Below are 21,993 nucleotides of genomic sequence, written 5' to 3' on the forward strand. Positions count from 1 at the left end.
CGGTCAGCGCGTGTCGGTGCATGCGGAAAGCTTAGACGCAGGCACAGGAGAAGAACCACGCCACGACAATTTGATTTTGCAGTCTGCTGCCGTCTGCTGCCCGCTAAGCGGCACTAACAGTGGGGCGCTACGGTGGCGCCAATAGCGACGGGATGGAGCGCCGAGGGAGGGGCGCTGACCGAGGGAGTCCTGCGTGATGAGGGAGGCTCCGTGGTCCATGAGCAGCTTGACGATCATCTCGTTCCCTGTGCAGGCCGCGAATGACAGCGTGTACTCGCCTGTCAGCACAGTCACACGCACGGCCAGCGATCACTCTCGGGTGACAACGGTGGTTATGGAAATGATGACAGTGGTTATGATGATGATGGTGGTTATGGTGATGATGACGGTGGTTATGGTGATGATGGTGGTTATGGTGATGATGACGGTGGTTATGGTGATGATTATTATGACAGTGATTATGATGATGATGGTGGTTATGGTGATGATGGTGGTGACAATGATGATAGCGATTCTGATGGTGGTGACAACAATGGCGATGATGATGATAATGATGGTGGTGATGATGATAGTGATGATGATAATGATAGTGGTGGTGGAGATGATGATTGTGATAGTGATGCCACTCACTAAGTAATCGTCACCCACGGCCAGCATCTTCCTAACCTAACGAGACGAGTCCTGCCCAGGCCCAGCCTGCTCTTAACCTGGTTTGAGTGAAGTAATTGCCCTGCGTGTCTTCCCTTTTGAGAAATGGAATGATTACCCTGCGTGTGTTCCCTACAGTGCAAGAGTTCATCTCTCACAAGCTGAATATTTTCCAGAACGTTGCGAGGCTGTCCTTGCAGTTTGGCACTCCCATCAGAGTGCAAGGTACCCCTACAGTGAGGGAAAAAAGTATTTGATCCCCTGCTGATTTTGTACGTTTGCCCACTGACAAAGAAATGATCAGTCTATAATTTTAATGGTAGGTTTATTTGAACAGTGAGATACAGAATAACAACAACAAAATCCAGAAAAACACATGTCAAAAATGTTATAAATTGATTTACTTTTTAATGAAGGAAATAAGTATTTGACCCCTCTGCAAAACATGACTTAGTACTTGGTGCAAAAACCCTTGTTGGCAATCACAGAGGTCAGATGTTTCTTGTAGTTGGCCACCAGGTTTGCACACATCTCAGGAGGGATTTTGTCCCACTCCTTTTTGCAGATCTTCTCCAAGTCATTAAGGTTTCGAGGCTGACGTTTGTCAACTCGAACCTTCAGCACCCTCCACAGATTTTCTATGGGATTACGGTCTGGAGACTGGCTAGGCCACTCCAGGACCTTAATGTGCTGCTTCTTGAGCCACTCCTTTGTTGCCTTGGCCGTGCGTTTTGGGTCATTGTCATGCTGGAATACCCATCCACGACCCATTTTCAATGCCCTGGCTGAGGGAAGGAGGTTCTCACCCAATATTTGACGGTACATGGCCCCGTCCATCGTCCCTTTGATGCGGTGAAGTTGTCCTGCCCCCTTAGCAGAAAAACACCCCCAAAGCATAATGTTTCCACCTCCATGTTTGACGGTGGGGATGGTGTTCTTGGGGTCATAGGCAGCATTCCTCCTCCTCCAAACACGGCGAGTTGAGTTGATGCCAAAGAGCTCCATTTTGGTCTCATCTGACCACAACACTTTCACCCAGTTGTCCTCTGAATCATTCAGATGTTCATTGGCAAACTTCAAACGGGCATGTATATGTGCTTTCTTGAGCAGGGGGACTTTGCGGGCACTGCAGGATTTCAGTCCTTCACGGCGTCGTGTGTTACCAACTGTTTTCTTGGTGACTATGGTCCCAGCTGCCTTGAGATCATTGACAAGATCCTCCCGTGTAGTTCTGGGCTGATTCCTCACCGTTCTCATGATCATTGCAACTCCACGAGGTGAGATCTTGGATGGAGCCCCAGGCCGAGGGAGATTGACAGTTCTTTTGTGTTTCTTCCATTTGCGAATAATCGCACCAACTGTTGTCACCTTCTCACCAAGCTGCTTGGCGATGGTCTCGTAGCCCATTCCAGCCTTGTGCAGGTCTACAATCTTGTCCCTGACATTCTTGGAGAGCTCTTTGGTCTTGGCCATGGTGGAGAGTTTGGAATCTGATTGATTGATTGATTGCTTCTGTGAAAATGTGTCTTTTATACAGGTAACAAGCTGAGATTAGGAGCACTCCCTTTAAGAGTGTGCTCCTAATCTCAGATCGTTACCTGTATAAAAGACACCTGGGAGCCAGAAATATTTCTGATTGAGAGGGAGTCAAATATTTTTTTCCCTCATTAAATATCAAATCAATTTATAACATTTTTGACATGCGTTTTTCTGAATTGTTTTGTTCTTATTCTGTCTCTCACTGTTCAAATAAACCTACCATTAAAATTATAGACTGATCATTTCTTTGTCAGTGGGCAAATGTACAAAATCAGTAGGGGATCAAATACTTTTTTTTCCCTCACTGTATCTATAATAATGCTATACTATTGCACCTTGTAGGAGTTGAAGTACCTGGTCACGACAGTCACTCCCCCCCCCACCATTCCCATCTCCGCAATCCCCTCCCTCGTATGTGACAACCCCCAGATTTGCCCTTGCCATACGAACGTGTAATGCCCACCACTGGCTCAGGTTTGTAATTAGGATAAGGGTGCTACGGTGGCGAGATGTTAATTACCTCGCCTGGTATACAGGAGGTTGTAGGTTCGAGCCTGACCCTGGTGCCTGCTGCTGTATATTTGGAGTTTGTGTGTCTCTCTTCCAGTGGTCGCGTGGATTTTTCTCGAGGCCCTCTGGTGTTTCCCTCCATATTTACAATAAAAACACGCGCTCTGAGTATTTTCTCCTTTAAACACTCCGAGGGAATCGACTCCTGGACAATGGCATACATCCGCGGATCGACTCGTCCACGTGTATCCACGCCTCATCACCAACACGTGGCTCGTTACAACAGTGACGACAACAAAGGCGCGTCATGCATGCCAACATATTTATAATTTACGTTGTAAACTGTATCGCACTACTTGCAAAAAGGAAAGCTCTTGCGAAGATCTCATTCCTAGGATGGATGTTTTCAATACTTCATCCGTGATCTCTTACATCTCTAGAATGCATCTCTCTGTTCAGCTCTTAGATTCAACAATGTGCGAAGGTGTCCTCACAAACGAAACCTTTTAATTTCACCAGGCAAGGCCCACTGAGCGATTGCCCCCCCTCTTCCTCTCGCTCCCTCCCCGGCTCACCGTAGTAGCACTGGCAGCGCTTGCCGGGCAGGAAGAAGGAACCGCAGGCCCGCGCGGTGATGTCGGCTCCGCGGTGCAGCAGCTCCTTCACCATCACCACGTTCTCGTTGGCGATGGCGATGTGGATGGCCGTTTCCCCTGCGTGTGTGTGAGCGAGAGAGGGAGATGGGAGTGGCGCGTGTGGGCATGGTCAGAGACAGGCACCGGACACGCGCGCTCTCGACTTCCCGGGAGGAGGAGGAGGCGCCGTGACCACCACCGCCAGGGGCTGTGGTAGCCTGAGTCGGCAGATGGTGAGAAAATATTCCACGAGAGTTGAATCCCTGACCGGCAATCATCGTCTGTTGTCTTCTGCCTGCTGCTCTCTATCACTTGTGGCCAGGTCGTTTCTGAAAGAGAGCGATATATCTCAGTGGGCCTTGCCTGGTGATTTTTTTTTAAGTTTAGTTTATGGGCACACCTTTGCACGTTGTTGAATCTCGGAGAGAGCTGATGAGAGAGATGCATTCAAGAGATGTAAGAGATCAGGGATGAAGTATCCAAAAGATCCATCTTCTCACAAGAACTTTACTTTTTGTAATTAGTGGAATACATTTTACAACGTAAATTATAAATATTTTGGCGTTGATTTACGGACAAGTGATACATTTGAGCCAAATGGTCGTCGAATGAATTAATCATCATGAATTGTGTTTTATAGAGCCACCATCATGCTAGTAGCGTCACACAGTGCTTTACACGTAATCAGCAACTGGCATATTACATTTCACGTGTGTAGTTGTCCTTCCCCGCACCTCTGATTAGGATGGTTGACTACATATGGTGCAAAGAAGTTCAACATACATACAATAAATTGTGAATTGACACCCCCTGTGGTAGCTGGCTGTGTGCGACACAATGATGAATCATCCCCTGGCCTGCAAGTGGGCATTATTCTGCCAGTAGGAAGGGTGAAGGTTACTGCCGTGTGGTCTAGCTGAGGGCACCCCGGTGGCATCCGTCTCTGTGCGGCACGAGGGGACAGCACCCGGCCTGCAAGTGGGGATCGTTTAACACATAGGAGGCTTACACGACCAATATCATCCATAATAGAGGTTTCTGGGTTAGATCGCGTAAATATATAAATGTGTCGTTAAAACACACCACCACCCGACACAGCCAACTAGTAAGGGTCGTCACGTAAACTAGTCAGGGTTGTCACATAAGAGTTGTAATGGATAGCTACTGCCTTAGTGCTGCGTGTAATAATACATTATTTAAATGCATGCCTACATACGGCAGCGTACTTCAATAGGGATTACCGTTGGTAGGGCTATTTTAATACACAATAGACAGAAAGGGTTCGCATAATGCGCATGCATAATGTACGTTGCCTCAGTAATCACCCCCCCCCCCCCACATTGTGCAAGAGCGCAGAAGCATGGTCAACACATCTACGCCTCTATATAAGGAACGAAACAGTAAGACTTCTCCACATATCTGGCTGTCGCTTGATGAAGCTAGTTGTAATTTCTGGCGAAACGTCGTACTCAGATTGTAAATCTTGTGGCTTGGCTCTCCAACACACTGGTGTGCTGTACTAGTGACGAATTGGTACGTTCTGTTTACGTGACAACCCTTACTAGTTGGCTGTGTCGGGTGGTGGCGGGTTTTAAAGACACATTTATATATTTACGCAATTTAACCCAAAAAGCTCTATTATGGAAGTGGGAATCGGCCTCTGTGTAATCCCAATGAAGATTGGCGACATTGTAGTAAACACCACGGGTGGCTGCTCACCGCGGTAAAGCTCGCAGGTCATGGGAATGTTGATGATGGCCGGAACGGCGTCCAGCAGCCTCAGAGCAAGCGTGCGGTGGCGGAACAGCAGCGCCACGTGCAGCAGCGTCTCGCCGTCAGGGCCTGCGGCGGCATCGTCAGCGCGGACACAAGAGACGCACGGCCGCAGATACACGTGGTGCGTTATTGCTGCCTCGGCGGTGGTGGCGGGGTTGTTGCTGTGACACTTTGTTTACCCGGGAAATTCTCGCCGAGTCTCGATAATCCCGGCAAGTCCTCGCTTATGGCGGGAAGGAGACGGCAACCTTCACGTGATCCTCCTGTTAAAGCAATTTTTTCCCAATTGGAAAACCTGGCAAACTGATGCTGTTAAGAAGGCGATCGAACCCCCGGCGCCTCCTGGCTCCTGGTCAAAGCAGTAAATACCCACTGGGCGACGGAATGAACACATCAGGGACAACAAAGCCGAGAAATAGGACGAGCGACGACACTCATAGTTGAATGTCTGTCCTGGGGCGAAACGCGAGCTACTCAGAGATGTGGACGTAGTCACCCTGCAAGAAACTCGCCTCGCGGACCACGCCAGCCGTCGAGTGCACATCCACTGGTACCAACTCAATGCAAGAAGGAATAACAAAGACATACCGGCCTAGCCACCTACATCAAGGAAAACCTCGCCAAAGACACAGAAAGACGTAAAAGAATACGACCCTTACTCTATAAATGTCAGTTTAACACGTAGCTTGCATTCATTCGCACCTGATGACGGTTGCTTGTGTTGCAATCGAAACGTCATATTCTATTATATATATTTTCTTTTATTTCTACGCGACTTTACCGAAAGAACCAAAAAGTCAATACAAATGTCTAAAAGCCACCAAATGACCTCTGGCTCAACATTTCAATGCAGCCTTCAGCGCACCCAACCATCTACACCCCCTAAGCCAGGGCATTGAAAATGGGTCGTGGATGGGTATTCCAGCATGACAATGACCCAAAACACACGGACAAGACAACAAAGGGGTGGCTCAAGAAGAAGCATATTAAGGTCCTGGAGTGGCCTAGCCAGTCTCCAGACCTTAATCCCATAGAAAATCTGTGGAGGGAGCTGAAGGTTCGAGTTGCCAAACGTCAGCCTCGAAACCTTAATGATTTGGAGAATATCTGCAAAGAGAAGTGGGACAAAATCCCTCCTGAGATGTGTGCAAACCTGGTGGCCAACTACAAGAAACGTCTGACCTCTGTGATTGCCAACAAGGGTTTTGCCACCCAGTACTAAGTCATGTTTTGCAGAGGGGTCAAATTCTTATTTCCCTCATTAAAATGCAAATCAATTTATAACATTTTTGACATGCGTTTTTCTGGATTTTTGGTTCTTTTTCTGTCTCTCACTGTTCAAATAAACCTACCATTAAAATTATAGACTGATCATTTCTTTGTCAGTGGGCAAACGTACAAAATCAGCAGGGAATCAAATACTTTTTTCCCTCACTGTATTCCAGACTGCTCGCCTCATCTTTATTTCACGACCCTCTTTGGGGTCTTCATTTTCTCCGGTCATCCTCGCAGCAGCAGCCAGCAGTGGCTTTTGGCTAGCCATTGAACAAAGATGGTCACCACACCATATGTTTTCAGATGCCCTTCTACGGCCGTGTGGAACGCTCTTCTTTCCAACATTAGGAAGGCACTAATTGCGTCAAAGCTGCTTTTTTGTTTTGTTTGTTTTCCTTTCCCCGCACCTCTGGTTAGCACAGTTGGCTACGTATGATGCGAAAGAAATTCAACATACGTACGTGCAACAGCAGTGGCCAACTGTTGATGTGCTCCCGACAGGTGCTGACCACCTTCCCCCACTCCCAGCACCGCCTAAGTCTCATTCACATTGGCTTCCAATTACTATCAAACAAACTGTAAGCCAAAACCACGCTGGAACTTGCTGAATGGCAACTGAGATGCCTACAGTAGATACATAAATCCATCATTAGCCAGATCCCACCCATCCCCCCGAAAAATACAATCGTTTGACCCGACTTCTGAAACTGGCAGCCACCAAGTTTGTACCCCGGGGCTTCAGAAAAAAAAAATCTTCTTCCATTGCTGAACTTCGGAAAGTGACCGGGCTCCTGAGAGAATACAGAAAAAATGAAGCCCCCCCCCACAAAGTGGCTACAAACCTCCTCGACTCCCTTGATGAATGACGCCTGTCCACTTCTACAGAAGAGGATGTGGACAGCGCCCTGATCCAAACCAAGTCAGGGAAAGCCACAGGAGCCGATGGGATTTATCCAGAATTCTTGAGTAACATTGTGACCACGGGGAAGGAAGAAGTGGTCAGCAAAGCTGTTTACTAACATCCACTGCACAGGCCCCGTTCCAAACTTCTGGCGCCAACCCAAGATAGTGGGGCATCATCAAGCCAGGCAAACCACTTGACAACCCATGCCACTACCGCCCCATCGCTCTGCTCTCAACAACATGTCAACTAATTAAAACTATACTTTTTTTTATTCGACCAGTTAACACCCACTGTGCTATGCAGCTCTTTTTTCAGAATTGATCTGACCACAAACGACAGCTTAATGAAGTGGATTTTCACGTGGAAATTTATAACAGACATACTCTTTAGCACGTGTTTCTGTAGAAAAAGCCACACGACCACAGGGATAAAATGCAAACTCCAAATATACAGCAGGCATCAGGTTTGGGATCAAACCCATGATCTCCTGTATACAAGGCAAGGGAGTTAACATCTCGTTACCGCGGTGCCCCGAAGGTCATGGAACGCCTCCTGCTAAATAGACCGAGCCCTACCCGAGAAGCAGCAATGCCCCCTCAGCAGGCAGGTTTCCCCATAGGCCGCAAATGCTCTGGGCAGGTTCATGACACTGACCTATCACATCGAGGCCGGATTCCAGGAAGGCCTGACGTCGAGAGCTGCCTTTGTGGACCTCTCCTGTGCCAATGACACAGTATGGCGAAAAGGTCATGCTGCTGATACTCTCCAAAATCATCCGTTGCGCAAAAACCATGCAGCTAATAAACTCTATGTCCAGCCAATGCCATTTCCGTGTGTACCATGGAGAACAAATCAGTCGCCTAGACACAATAAAAAATGGGCTCCCACGGGGATTAGTCCTCGCAACGGCCCTCTGCAACATGTACACCAGTGACCTCCCTCCCACAAAGCCACTGGCTATTGGTAGATGCTGAAGATATGGCCCTGGATTGCCAGGTTAAAGAACTCCGGGACGTTGAGAGGACACTCACTGCAGAGCTGTGGGCACACACGAAATAGATTTTGCCAAGACGAAGGTACTCTGCAAACCCACTCGCTATCAGCAAAGATTCGTTCATGAAGCCATCCAGATATATAAACACAGACACAAATTCAACTGAGAAGATGAGTATAAACTCAGCAATCATTGATTGGATGGACGTTATTAACCAGTTTAAGTCATAATAGGATGTGATGTTCCCAGCCTACCACCTTCCGATGTTAGTTGTTATTTTCGGCTCTCTGATTTTTTACATTAACAGATTAAATTTCTCACTAACACAGCTACCTCGCGTGCCATCCTTGAGGCTGCTGCTTCACGATCTTCCATTAACATGCTAATCTCTCACATTAACATAGACACCTTGGTGCACTCGCCGTGTAGAAGTCTCGGCGATCTTGCATTGACATGCTATTTTTTGCCTGGCAGCCCTCTGATTGGTGGAGAGCCCACCACCGCCGTGGTCGCTGCCCACCACTTGCATTGGCATTGGCTGCTGACATTTGGGCTATGCCCATTTCAAACCTTTATAAGCAGTTTGTCTTTATAAGCAAACCCCCCATTTTCCTGATTACGACCGCTTGTGTTGTGATCGAAACGTCATGATATTGTTGTTATTTTTTCTTTCTATCTACGTGGCTTTACTGAAAAGACCCAAAGAATATGAATTCCTGTAGTCACGAAAGCTTTAAGTCAAGATTTAAGGTCCAAATTGGTCTGTATTAGGGTAAGCACCGATAAGGGGTTGACATGTATGCAACAAAGTGGCTTCCTACACTAGCTTCCAGACGCGCGCAGTGAAAACATTCTCCGAGAAGAACACCAACGAAGCACTCCCACTTACAAAGGCCCCCCCCCCACTCACGCGCGTCTGAGCTCCCGCAGCCCCTGCTGGAATCCACTCCAACCCCTACACACCGACGACAGCCCGACCTCTCGATGGCGCCACTCCTGGTTGACTGCAAACGTCAACAATGACTTATCCACTGCTGGATGAAGGCCTGCCTAAGCTGCTGGGAACTTCAAGAAACGTCGGACATCGTGCCGAGTGACACGCAGCACGATCAGACAGCACTACAGAGTCACACAACTCACCACACAGCTCACCCACACAGCTCACCCACACCACACTGCTCACCACACTGCTCACCACACAGTTCACCACACTGCTCACCACACAGCTCACAACACTGCTCACCACACAGCTCACCCACACTGCTCACCACACTGCTCACCACACAGCTCACCACACTGCTCACCACACTGCTCACCACACTGCTGACCACACAGCTCACCACACTGCTCACCACACAGCTCACCACACTACTCACCACACAGCTCACCACACAGCTCACAACACTGCTCACCACACTGCTTACCACACAGCTCACCCACACTGCTCACCACACTGCTCACCCACACAGCTCACCACACTGCTCACCACAATGCTCACCCACACAGCTCACCCACACAGCTCACCACACAGCTCACCACACTGCTCACCACACAGCTCACCACACTGCTCACCACACTGCACCACGAAAGCCGCCTCGGGAGGGTGAGAAATGCGCTCTTTGTTGATGGGTGGGTTGCTGTCACCTGTGATGAGTGGATCAACATCTTTGGCAGCGAGCAGCACCTCCAGCATCTCCATGTCGTTCTGCTTAACGGCCTTGAACAAAGGGTTCTCCTTGGCGCTGCACGCACCCACGAGGAGACAGACCGAGAGCCCCTGTAGCCTTACGAGCCAACATCACCCTCTCTGAGATCCGCCATGGACTCGCTGCTATACATTGTCACGTGATGATGATGACTACGTGATGATGATGAGCCACTTCGTTGAGCTATCATTTGTGGCCAGGTCCCTTCTGAAAAGAAGCGAATAGCTCAGTGGGCTTTACCTGGTCAAATAAAAATAGTTAAACATGTTTAGTGATTTGTTTACTTATACTTCGCACGCCTATCGTGTTTTTGTATTGTTGTAACTTTCTGACCCACCCCTTCTGGACATTTGTGCAAAAGAGCTTTGTAGCTAATTGGATTCCTCCAGTAAAAATAAAGAATCTGGTTCTGTCTACCTCTCCCCTCTCATTGCACTCGATTCCCCTCGTGCACAAATGCAGTTATCCCACAATTACCTCTGCACCAACAACAAAGATCCCCCGTATAGCCTCACCATACTGTTGAGGCAAGTGCTCTTCGCAAGCGACGATGCAGGCCAAGACGTCACACGAGGGGTGTAGTGTGGCCAGAACCACGCCCAGCCGCATTTGTCGCCAAAGTAGTGATGTTTACGCACCGCACAAGGTACTCATTTGAGGCTGAGTCGACCAAGAGGGAGGCCTAGGACCCGTTAACATGATTGCCGCTAATGAGCGGAAATCGAACTCTGGTTGTCGGGTTCAGAATCAGAACATTTATTTTCCTGAAGGAATCCTATCTAACCTATAAAAGTCATTCCGCTAGTGCACTATACAGATTTTTTCACAGATGTCCAGTTGGGGTGGGTAAGGATATTACAGCAACAAACAGTACAAAAACACGAGAGTATCGTGCAACTTACAAGAAAGTTAAACAAATCACCCAAACACAAAAAATAAAACTAGAACATCCCCCATCCTACCAGTCAAAGCCCATTGAGGTATTAATTTATTTTTTACATAAGTGACCTGGCCACAAATGATGCCTCAACAAAGTGGTCCATTATTTGAACATTTGTAGCACCAAAATAATAAAAATGAATCTATATTACCTCAATGCCCTAACCACCACACTACCGCTGCCCACACATAGGCCCGCACACGTATGTATATATGTTGACCTTGTTTCGCACCGTACATATCCAACCGTGCTAATCGGAGGTGCACACAGAAATGTGTGCAACAGCATGCAGTCTTCTTGCACAGCGACAGCAACTTACCACTGCTGCTATTGCGTTGCAATCAGCAATGCCGACCTTGCCATGCTCTTGGAGTTTGACGAAAACTTGGCTGATCTGGCCTGAGTTCCGGTCAGAAACACCGACTTGACGAGCTCTAAAGGAAATGGCTGGAACATTCTGTGCGGTTGGCTTTAGAAGATGTTACATTCTTTTTTCTTCTCTCCGGTTGTGAGCTCAGCCCACCAAGGTTGCAAGTGCTCTCGCATGACGTCACTCCCTCTCCCTGTACCCAATCCCGTGCTGGGTCCTTCTCCCTCCTTGCACCCCTCCACTGGAGTCAATTGCCCCTGTACATTTAGCAGCACTGCCCATTGATTCAACACTGCACCATAGACTCAACACTGCACCATAGACTCAACATTCCCCATAGACTCAATACTGGCCATAGACTCAACACTGCACATAGACTCAACATTGCACATATACTCAACACTGCCCATAGACTCGACACTGCCCATAGACACAACACTGCACCATAGACTCAACACTGCACCATAGACTCAACACTTCCCATAAACTCAACACTGCCCATACACTCAACACTGCCCATAGACTCAACACTGCACATAGACTCAACACTGCACATAGACACAACACTCCCCATAGACTCAACACTGCACCATAGACTCAACACTGCCCATAGACTCAACACTGCACAAATACTCAACACTGCACCATAAACTCAACACTGCACCATAGACACAACACTGCCCAGAGACTCAACACTGCCCATAGACTCTACACTGCCCATAGACTCAACACTGCCCATAGACTCAACGCTGCCCATAGACTCAACGCTGCCCATAGACTCAACGCGGCCCATAGACTCAACACTGCTCATAGACTCAACACTGCACATAGACTCAACACTGCCAATAGACTCAACACTGCACATAGACTCAACGCTTCACATAGACTCAACACTGTCCATAGACTCAACACTGCACATAGACTCAACGCTGCCTATAGACTCAACACTGCACATAGACACAACACTCCCCATATACTCAACACTGCCCATAGACTCAACACTGCACATAGACTCAACGCTGTCCAGAGACTCAACGCTGCCCACAGACTCAGCGCTGCCCATACACTCAACACTGCACCATAAATTCAACACTGCACATAGACTCAACGCTGTCCATAGACTCAAAGACTCAATGCTGCCCATAGACTCAACGCTGCCCACAAATTCAGCGCAGGCCCATAGACTCAACGCTGCACAGAGACTCAACACTGCCCATAGACTCGACAATGCCCATAGAATCAACACTGCCAATAGACTCAACACTGCACATAGACTCAACGCTTCACATAGACTCAACACTGTCCATAGACTCAACACTGCACATAGACTCGACAATGCCCATAGAATCAACACTGCCCCTGTACGTTAAGCAGTTCCCCCCCCCCTTAGAATCCTTCCGTTTCTTTATTTAAGCATCACCTCTTCTCTATTGCCCTTCGTCTTCCCTCCCCTCGCCCCTCTACTTCTTCCCGTCCCTCCCCTATCACCCTTTTGTGATCCCTAAGCGCCCCTCTGTCGCTCACTCCGTGCAGCATGCCTCTGCCATCTACAGTGTTCCATCCCTGTCACCGTTCCGCAAGCCATGGCAAGCGCCTTGAACGAAGGCACCCTGTCTAAATATAGATGCGATTATATCATTCTCACAGTATGTGGGACTGGCTCACACTACACCCAGGGTTCATTGTGTGTGTTTACGATGGGGGCTCTTTGTTGTCTGACAAGGGGGATTGTTGCCCCGTGTTGCGAGCAAAACAACCACGCGGAACGAGTTCTTGCGTGAGGCTGGGGAATTTTTTTTTGCAGTGGTGTAAACCCATGGGATGCATGCTTGGAGTTGCATTGAGAAACACAGAGAGGAACACGTGGATTAGAGACCACACGCAGGTTAAAGGCGTCCAATATCTCTACCTCAGTGGGTTTTGTCTGGTAGGATGGAGATGGTTTAGTTGTATTTGTGTGTGTTTGGGTGGTCTGTTTACCTTTCTTGTACTTTGCACTCCCGTCGTGTGTCTGTGTGCTGTTTGTTATTGTAACGTTCTTACCCGCCCAGACTGGACATCTGTGCAAAAAGCTTTATAGCTCACCGGATTCCTTCTCTGGCATGAATCAATATTCTGATTCTAATATATTTGTAAAGCATCTTGGACAGGCTCGACGGAACGGTGGCCGATCGATCCCAAAAAGACGAATAGCGAAGTGGAAAGCCAAGGGATGTGACGCGTCTGGGAGGATGTCCACCCGAGGGAGACGGAGCGGTGAACTCAGATCGTGTGCAGGCTGCTGGGTGGATTTTATGGAATCACACGATTGAGAGAGTGGGGGCGGTAGCTTGGGGGGGGGGGGGGGGGCTTCATTCAGCAGTGGATTGACCATGGCTGATCAAAATACAGCAACCAGGAATACCTCGATTTACGAGGTAGATGCGTTCCTGGAGCCTCGTTCGTATATCGAAACGTCGTATATTGAACAACTTATCACATAGGACTATGCGGGAGCGTTCTCAGCCTTCGTAATTCCATTTTATACTAAAAATACTTCACAAGTTACTATTCATATATTTCAATAAAGCTAATTTATACTTAGAATAATATATGTTATACTGTACGGCAGCGGTCGGGAACCTATGGCTCGCGAGCCATATATGGCTCTTCCGGTGACGGCATATGGCTCCTAGACAATTTTGAGTTGGAAAAAATAATAATAAAAAAAATCAGTTTGGAACTGATTTTAAAATACTTGTGATATTGTTTAATAATACTGTGTCATTTTAAAGTAAACAGAAATTAGTTTTGAAGATAAATTTCACGGGTCACGCCTGCATGAAGCTCAACCTCACCACGTATGAACCAGACTACAAGGCCATCAGCAAAACCATGCAGCACCAGAAGTCGCATTAAAAGTAAGACATATTTAATTTATTATACGTTAAAAATACTATATGGCTCTCAATGAAATATATTTAGAAATATTTGGCTTTTATGGCTCTCCCAGTCAAAAAGGTTCCCGACCCCTGCTGTACAGTATTAAAATAAACAAAACTGATTAAAAAAAATAAACAATTGTATTCTTATTTGTATAGTATGTACTGTAGATTGACGAATTTCTTTATTATTCATGTAAGTATTATTTATTATTACATTTATCTTTGGCTTTCTATGTAAGATAACGGTTTAAAAATAAAAAATTCGTTCTACCGAAACTTATATATATTGTACACATATCGAATATACTGTACACATATCGAGGTGTTTATGGCTGTATACGAAAATAAGTCACCGCGTTCATGGCTTAGTCGCTTGCCACGGTTCCCTTCCATGTGACGACTGCCGCTCCTACTGCTACAGCTGCTGCTTCTGCTCCTGCTGCATCTGCTGCTCCTGCTGCAGCAGCAGCTACTTCTGCTGCTGCCACGCGCAGCACGCTGCAGACCCTAGTGCGTCTACACCTCGGGGGCGGAGACCTGCAGCTCCGGAGACGTATGCGGTGGCTCTCTAAGGACTGCAGTGGCAGCTCTTTAAATTCCCCCAAAAATGTCTCTTCTTGTCATTTTGGTTGCCGTGACCTCTGACCATGGAAATCCAGTTCACCACGGGAGTCCAGTTTATCACGGAAGTCCACTTCACCATGGAAGTGCAGTTCCCCATGGAAATCCAGTTTACCATGGGAGTCCAGTTTACCATGGAAGTGCAGGCGTGGCACAGCGGTACTTTTGTGGTTCTCCTTCGCGGCAGGCGTTTCCACAGCGATGCAAGATCCCGCAGCCGAGTCTCAGAATCAGAATGTTTTATTTAGACCGCGGGAAGGAGGAATCCGATGAGCCGTGAAGCTCTTTTTTTCCACAGATGTCCAGTAGGGGCATGGGGTCAGCAAGTTATGCCTAGACCCGCGTGGGGTGTCCAGTGGCAGGATCTTCGTGTCGCGGCACACATTTGTATTGGTGTCAAGTCGAAGAGTGCGTGTGCTCGAGTGTTTGTGATTAAACAGAGGCTGGATTTGCCGCACGACTCCGCGGCTCACGGCATAACACGGCGTTGTGACGTTTCGCGTACATAGGTACGCGAAGCGACGATGTGGGTACGTACGTTGAACTTCTTTCACACCATCGGGCATAGCCAACCGTTGGTAATCGGATGTGTGGGGGAAGGACGAAACACCACAAAAAAAATCAGTTCTAAAGATAAGAGTATTAGATTTAAATATGCATAGCTTCAGCGGCTGTTTAGCCAACATCATCCCGGGGCAATGCGCTTCTGCTGCTGCCGCCGTGTTCACACACACACACTCATGGCTATATGGGGTTTATCTTCAAGATGCTCACCACGAAACATGTTTAGACTTATTCTTTGGGTCTTTCGGTAAAGTCACGTAGATAGAGTAAGAGAAGATGAAAATGAAAACGACGTTTTGATCACAACACAAACGATCGTCATCAGGAGGCAAAAAAGAGGGGGAAAGTAGCTGAGGTAGACTGTTTTAAAGGTTTAAAATGGGTGTAGCCCAAGGGTCATCAACGAAGTGGGCGGGGCTAGTGATGTTAATGTGAAACATTTGCATGTTAATGTGAGAGATTAGCATGTTAATGTGAGAGATTAGCATGTTAATGTGAGAGATTAGCGTGTTAATGTGAGAGATTAGCGTGTTAACTGTGAGAGATTAGCAAGTTAATGTGAGAGATTAGCGTGTTAATGTGAGAGATTAGCGTGTTAATGTGAGATATTAGCGTGTTAATGTGAGAGATTAGCAAGTTAATGTGAGAGATTAGCGTGTTAATGTGAGAGATGAGCGTGTTAATGTGAGAGATGAGCGTGTTAATGTGAGAGATGAGCGTGTTAATGTGAGAGATTAGCATGTTAATGTGAGAGATGAGCGTGTTAATGTGAGAGATGAGCGTGTTAATGTGAGAGATTAGCATGTTAATGTGAGAGATGAGCGTGTTAATGTGAGAGATGAGCGTGTTAATGTGAGAGATTAGCATGTTAATGTGAGAGATTAGCATGTTAATGTGAGAGATTAGCGTGTTAATGTGAGAGATTAGCGTGTTAATGTGAGAGATGAGCGTGTTAATGTGCGAGATTAGCGTGTTAATGTGAGAGATTAGCGTGTTAATGTGAGAGATTGGCATGTTAATGTGAGAGATTAGCGTGTTAATGGGAGAGATTAGCGTGTTAATGTGAGAGATTAGCGTGTTAATGTGAGAGGTTAGCGTGTTAATGTGAGAGATGAGCGTGTTAATGTGAGAGATGAGCGTGTTAATGTGAGAGATGAGCGTGTTAATGTGAGAGATTAGCGTGTTAGTGTGAGAGATGAGCGTGTTAATGTGAGAGATGAGCGTGTTAATGTGAGAGATTAGCGTGTTAGTGTGAGAGATGAGCGTGTTAATGTGAGAGATGAGCGTGTTAATGTGAGAGATGAGCGTGTTAATGTGAGAGATTAGCGTGTTAGTGTGAGAGATGAGCGTGTTAATGTGAGAGATTAGCGTGTTAATGTGAGAGATTAGCGTGTTAATGTGAGATATGAGTGTGTTAATGTGAAAGATGAGCGTGTTAATGTGAGAGATTAGCGTGTTAGTGTGAGAGATGAGCGTGTTAATGGGAGATCACAGAGCAGCAACGTCGAGCTCGGCGAGCGAGGTGGCTGTGTTAGTGTGGGAAATGTAACCTGTGAATGTAAAATCAGAGACACAGAGAGACTTGGAGAGATACAGAGACACGGAGAGAGGTGGGGGAGAGGTAGCGACACAGAGAGAGAGACACCGAGACAGAAGTGGAGACCTGGCTAGAGATTGAACACAAAGAGATCATCATCATCACCACCATCAGCCACGGTGCCCCGAAGCCGTCGTCACCTCTCACACGGCTCACGGCGACTCCTGTGACGAGGGCGGCCTCAGACAGCGACGTCGTCGACGACGTCGTCTTCAGACTCCGCCCGTGGTCACATTGAGCTCCAGATACATCGACGTCGATTCGTTGTGACTGTGCTTGGGTGCTGCGCGTGCTGCGTGTGATCTGTGTGCTGCGTGTGATATGTGTACTGCACGTGCTGCGTGTGTGATGTGTGCACTGCACGTGCTGTGTGCACTGCACGTGATATGCGCGCTGTGTCTTGCACGCGCTGCATGTGCTGCACTCGCTCTTCGTGCCGCGCATGCTGCGTATTGGACGTGCGCGACGCGTTGCGTTTGCTGCAAGTGCGGAACGTGCCGTGCGTGATGCACTTGGCGCGTCCTGCGTGTGTGCTGCTGTGTGTGCTGTGTGTGTGCTGTGTGTGTGCTGTGTGTGCTGTGTGTGTGCTGTGTGTGTGCTGTGTGTGTGCTGTGTGTGTGCTGGTGTGTGCTGCTGTGTGTGCTGTGTGTGTGCTGTGTGTGTGCTGTGTGTGTGCTGCGTGTGCTGCGCGTGCTGTACGTTGCTGCTCCGAGCCGTACGCGCTGCGTCACTCACCAGTTCTCTTCGGATTGCTTCATGCTGACCGCGTACTCCACGCTGCGATGGCGCAGGCGGTGAAATAAGCTCTGGAGGTTGCTGCTGCCCATAGCCAGCAGTGCGATCATCTGGAACCTCGCCGTGCTGCCGCGGTTTGTCGCTCCTCACGCGGACGGAGCAGGACCCGTCCGAGGTGTGTTTCAGTAAATAATAAAAAAACGACGATCGCCCGCAACACGTGTGGCACCGATGGGTCAGCGGAACCGAGGGACCCGCCACGAAGTCAACTCTCAGGCGGGTCGAGTGTTGCGTCTCTTTAAAACACACACAGGAACACCCCTCTCAGCGGAACGGTTAAAAGTCTCGGGACACTCGACACGAGGCGCGTCCCGCTAGCTCTGCGATGTCGCGGTGTCCAAGCGACACCGCCGACTGCGAATTCTCTCGTCGCTGCGCGCGGGGCCGAGAAGTGCGTCTCGCCTATACACTCAGCTCGGGCGGGAGGGCGCTCCGGTGCAAGGTGCACGAGAGGAGCGCGAAGCCAAGTCGGTCGCTCCAGGTCACGAGCATCAGTAGCCCGCAGGAGAAGAACCCAACAAAAAACAAAAAATTAGAGCGGTGACGGAGCGGCCGCAGCCGACGGATGGAGCGGCAGGCGGAGTTGTGTGGGGCGGGTTACTGCGCCACGAGGTCAGTAGAGGCGGCACCGTCCCACGTGGGTGTGTGTCGCTGTGGGTGTCACTGTGTGTGTCGCTGTGGGTGTCACTGTGGGTGTGTGTCGCTGTGTGTGTCACTGTGGTTGTCGCTGTGGGTGTCACTGTGGGTGTCGCTGTGGGTGTCACTGTGGGTGTGTGTCGCTGTGTGTGTCACTGTGGGTGTGTGTCGCTGTGTGTGTCACTGTGGGTGTCGCTGTGGGTGTCACTGTGGGTGTCGCTGTGGGTGTCACTGTGGGTGTGTGTCGCTGTGTGTGTCACTGTGGGTGTGTGTCGCTGTGTGTGTCACTGTGGGTGTCGCTGTGGGTGTCACTGTGGGTGTGTGTCGCTGTGTGTGTCACTGTGGGTGTGTGTCGCTGTATGTGTCACTGTGGGTGTCGCTGTGTGTGTCATTGTGGGTGTCACTGTGGGTGGGTGTCACTGTGTGTGTCACTGTGGGTATCGCTGTGGGTGTCTCTGTGTGTCACTGTGTCACTGTGTGTGTCACTGTGTGTGTCACTGTGGGTGGATGTCACTGTGGGTGGGTGTCGCTGTGGGTGTCACTGTGGATGTCGCTGTGGGTGTCACTGTGGGTGTGTGTCACTGTGTGTGTCACTGTGGGTGTCGCTGTGTGTGTCACTGTGGGTGTCGCTGTGTGTCACAATGGGTGTCGTTGTGGGTGTCACTGTGGGTGGGTGTCGCTGTGTGTATCATTGTGGGTGTCACTGTGTCACTGTGGGTGGGTGTCACTGTGTGTGTCACTGTGGGTGTCGCTGTTGGTGTCTGTGTGTGTCACTGTGTCACTGTGTGTGTCACTGTGTGTGTAACTGTTGGTAAAACAACCTCCTACCTCCTCGCGGTGCCGGACGGGCAACACTGTCGTGGGCAGTGCTGTGGGGGGAGGGCCAATGCCCATTGGCCTCTCCCCTCAAGGCGTCTGTGACCACCACAGTGGCTAAACGGGGGCTCTGGACGGGTGCGAGGGGCTGGTAACCCCTCCACCTTCAATTAATTACCACAAAACCACGAATTAAACATAAACCTGTAACTAATAAGCTTGTGCCGGAGGCCCCGGGGGGTCAGGCTTTTATGACGTCTCCTGGCCAAACATCATTTGGCGGAGCCAGGAGATTGAATTTTCACCCTCGGGGCTCCTCCAAAAACAACGAAAAACCATTGCGGATGGCCACGTGGAATGTTCGAACGCTCACTGCGGAGGAGAGGCTGCTACTCCTCTGTCGGGAGCTGGACCGGTACCGCCTGGATCTCTGTGGCATTCAGGAGGTCCGGTGGACCGGTTCTGGCTCCTGCCACCATGAGGGGTAGACAGTCCTCTACTCGGGGCAGGAGACTGCCAAACAACAGGGTGTGGCTCTTCTTCTGAACAAAAGAATGAAGGGGGCGTGGGAGCGTGGCGGTGAGGTGTGGGAAGCTGTAAGCCCCAGGATACTTTGGGCTCGCCTTCCCATCAACCAGAGGCGAGGAGTGGTGGTCGTGGTTACTTATGCCCCCACCGAAGACGAACATCCGTGGAGGGATGCAGGCAAAGCCGATCAGTCAGACGCTTTCTATGACCTCCTGTCACAGGTGCTGGCTAAAGTGGCCACTCGGGACAGAGTCATCTTGTTGGGTGACTTCAATGCCCGAGTTGGTCATGATGCTGGCACCTGGTCTGGAGTGATTGGAAGGCATGGGCCAGATCAGCTCAATAATAACGGTAGGAGGCTGCTAGATTTTTGTGCAGCCCATGGGCTTGTAATTACCAACACGCTCTTCCGGCATCGGCGCATCCACACAACATCATGGATGCATGCCGGGTCCAAGCAAGAACATCTGCTGGACTACATAGTGACGGACCAGCGGATGCGAGCCCATGTCCTTGACACCAGAACCTACCGTGGAGCTGATCTGCCCTCTGACCATCGACTAGTCATCTGTAAGATGCGCCTGCCATTCTTCCACTCCGGTGGTGGGTGTACACCCAGGACCCCATTACAACCTAAAGTGGCCTGGTCTCAGTTAGCTGATGAAAGTTGCAAGCGAGAATTTCATCATCGCTCGCAGCTGGGGTTGGGATCGTCCCCCACTCCACCTGATGTCGAGGGTAAATGGGCGAGGTTTAAGACTGTGACTCATGCAGCTGCAATGGCTGCTTTGGGTACGCGGTCCAGACCTCCCCAGAAACCCTGGCTGACAGAGGAGGTGTTCAGGTTAATTGAGAAATAGCGACAGGCCCACTCTCATCGCCTACAGCATCCCACGTCAGAGAATGAGGAGGTTTACCGCAGCCTTCGCTCGGAGGTTCGGAGAGCCATAAGGCGCTGTAAGGATGGGTGGTGGTCGCGGGTTGCTGAGGAGATGGAGTCTGCCTCAGTGGCCCGCGATCACAAATCACTATTTAACTCCATCAAAAAAGTAACCTGCAGCGCCACACCTATTACCATCATTAGAGGAAAAAACGGTGATCCAATCTCCGACCCCCAGGAACAGGTTTGCAGATTTGCTGAGCATTTCTGTGAGGTCCTGGGGGATAAAATCTCTCAGCCAGGAAAACATCATGGCACAAAGTGGGGATAACCCTGCTGAGGCAGCGGTGCCTCAAATATTGGAAGAGGTCACCCCCTGTGAGTGGCTGGCTGAGGCGCCAGCTGTTGAGGAAGTACTGAGGGCGATCCGGAGTCTGAGACCAGGGAAGGCACCGGGCAGAGATGATCTCCCAAGTGAAATGCTGAGGGAGGGTGGCGTTTGTGCACAGACTGTCCTATATGACATCATAACAACAGTCTGGACCACTGGACGGGTTCAGCAGGACTGGAAGGATGCCCTGGTGGTCCCCCTCTTTAAGAAGGGGGACCGTACCGACTGTAACAACTACAGGGGCATCTCACTCCTCAGTGTGCCGGGTAAGGTCCTGGCAAGGATTATTCAACATCGCCTTGCGAGGCACGCTGAGGAGAGGCTTGCGGAGCCCCAATGCGGTTTCAGGAAAGGGCGGTCCTGCACAGATGCCATATTTTCTGTCCGTCTGCTACAGCAGAGGTGTAGGGAATTCCAAAAAGACCTACATCTCTGCTTTATTGACCTGGTCAAGGCCTATGATACCATCAGTAGGACTGGGCTCTGGGTTGTTCTTCGTGCTTTCGGAGTCCCTGACCCTCTGCTCACGATCATTAAGGACCTTCATGATGGTGAGCGGGCCCGGGTAAAACTACGTGGCTGGGAGTCGGAGCCTTTCCCTGTACACATTGGGGTGCGACAGGGATGTCCTCTGGCTCCCACATTATTTAACATCTATTTCGACTGCGTAGTTCGTGAAGCCTTCAATAGCTGTACCGGGGGAATTTCCATTTGGTACAGATATAATGGGAGGCTGATCGACGCCCGGGTGCGATCAAGGGATGGCTCCCTATTGGTCAACCACGTTATGTATGCCGATGATTTGGTAATAGCTGCTCATTCAGAAGAGGAGTTGGAGACGCTGCTGCTGAGACTGGAGCGTGCCACTAAGAGGTGGGGCCTTACCATCAGCCCCACCAAAACTAAGCACCTGCCTGGGTATTTTGTACCATCAGACACTCCAC

At 49.4% G+C, this 21,993-nt stretch overlaps 1 protein-coding gene across 1 annotated transcript in view; it reads right to left on the reverse strand.

Annotated features, from left to right (window-relative positions):
• Positions 1-18,380, reverse strand: part of LOC133351044 (transient receptor potential cation channel subfamily V member 5-like) — a 49,044-nt gene extending 30,664 nt beyond the window's left edge. The window contains exons 1-6 of the mRNA XM_061565929.1: positions 17,739-18,380; positions 9,926-10,023; positions 5,288-5,371; positions 5,052-5,174; positions 3,273-3,410; positions 180-278 (exon numbers count right to left, since the gene is read on the reverse strand). Of these exons, the coding sequence (XP_061421913.1) occupies positions 180-278; positions 3,273-3,410; positions 5,052-5,174; positions 5,288-5,371; positions 9,926-10,023; positions 17,739-17,848 (652 nt within the window). The 5' untranslated portion in view covers positions 17,849-18,380. The remainder of the gene's footprint in view (positions 1-179; positions 279-3,272; positions 3,411-5,051; positions 5,175-5,287; positions 5,372-9,925; positions 10,024-17,738) is intronic.
• Positions 18,381-21,993: the final 3,613 nt, after the last annotated feature.

The sequence above is a fragment of the Lethenteron reissneri genome, chromosome 36 (genome assembly GCF_015708825.2).
Source record: "Lethenteron reissneri isolate LAM-NWPU_2019-01 chromosome 36, ASM1570882v1, whole genome shotgun sequence".
NCBI lineage: Eukaryota > Metazoa > Chordata > Hyperoartia > Petromyzontiformes > Petromyzontidae > Lethenteron > Lethenteron reissneri.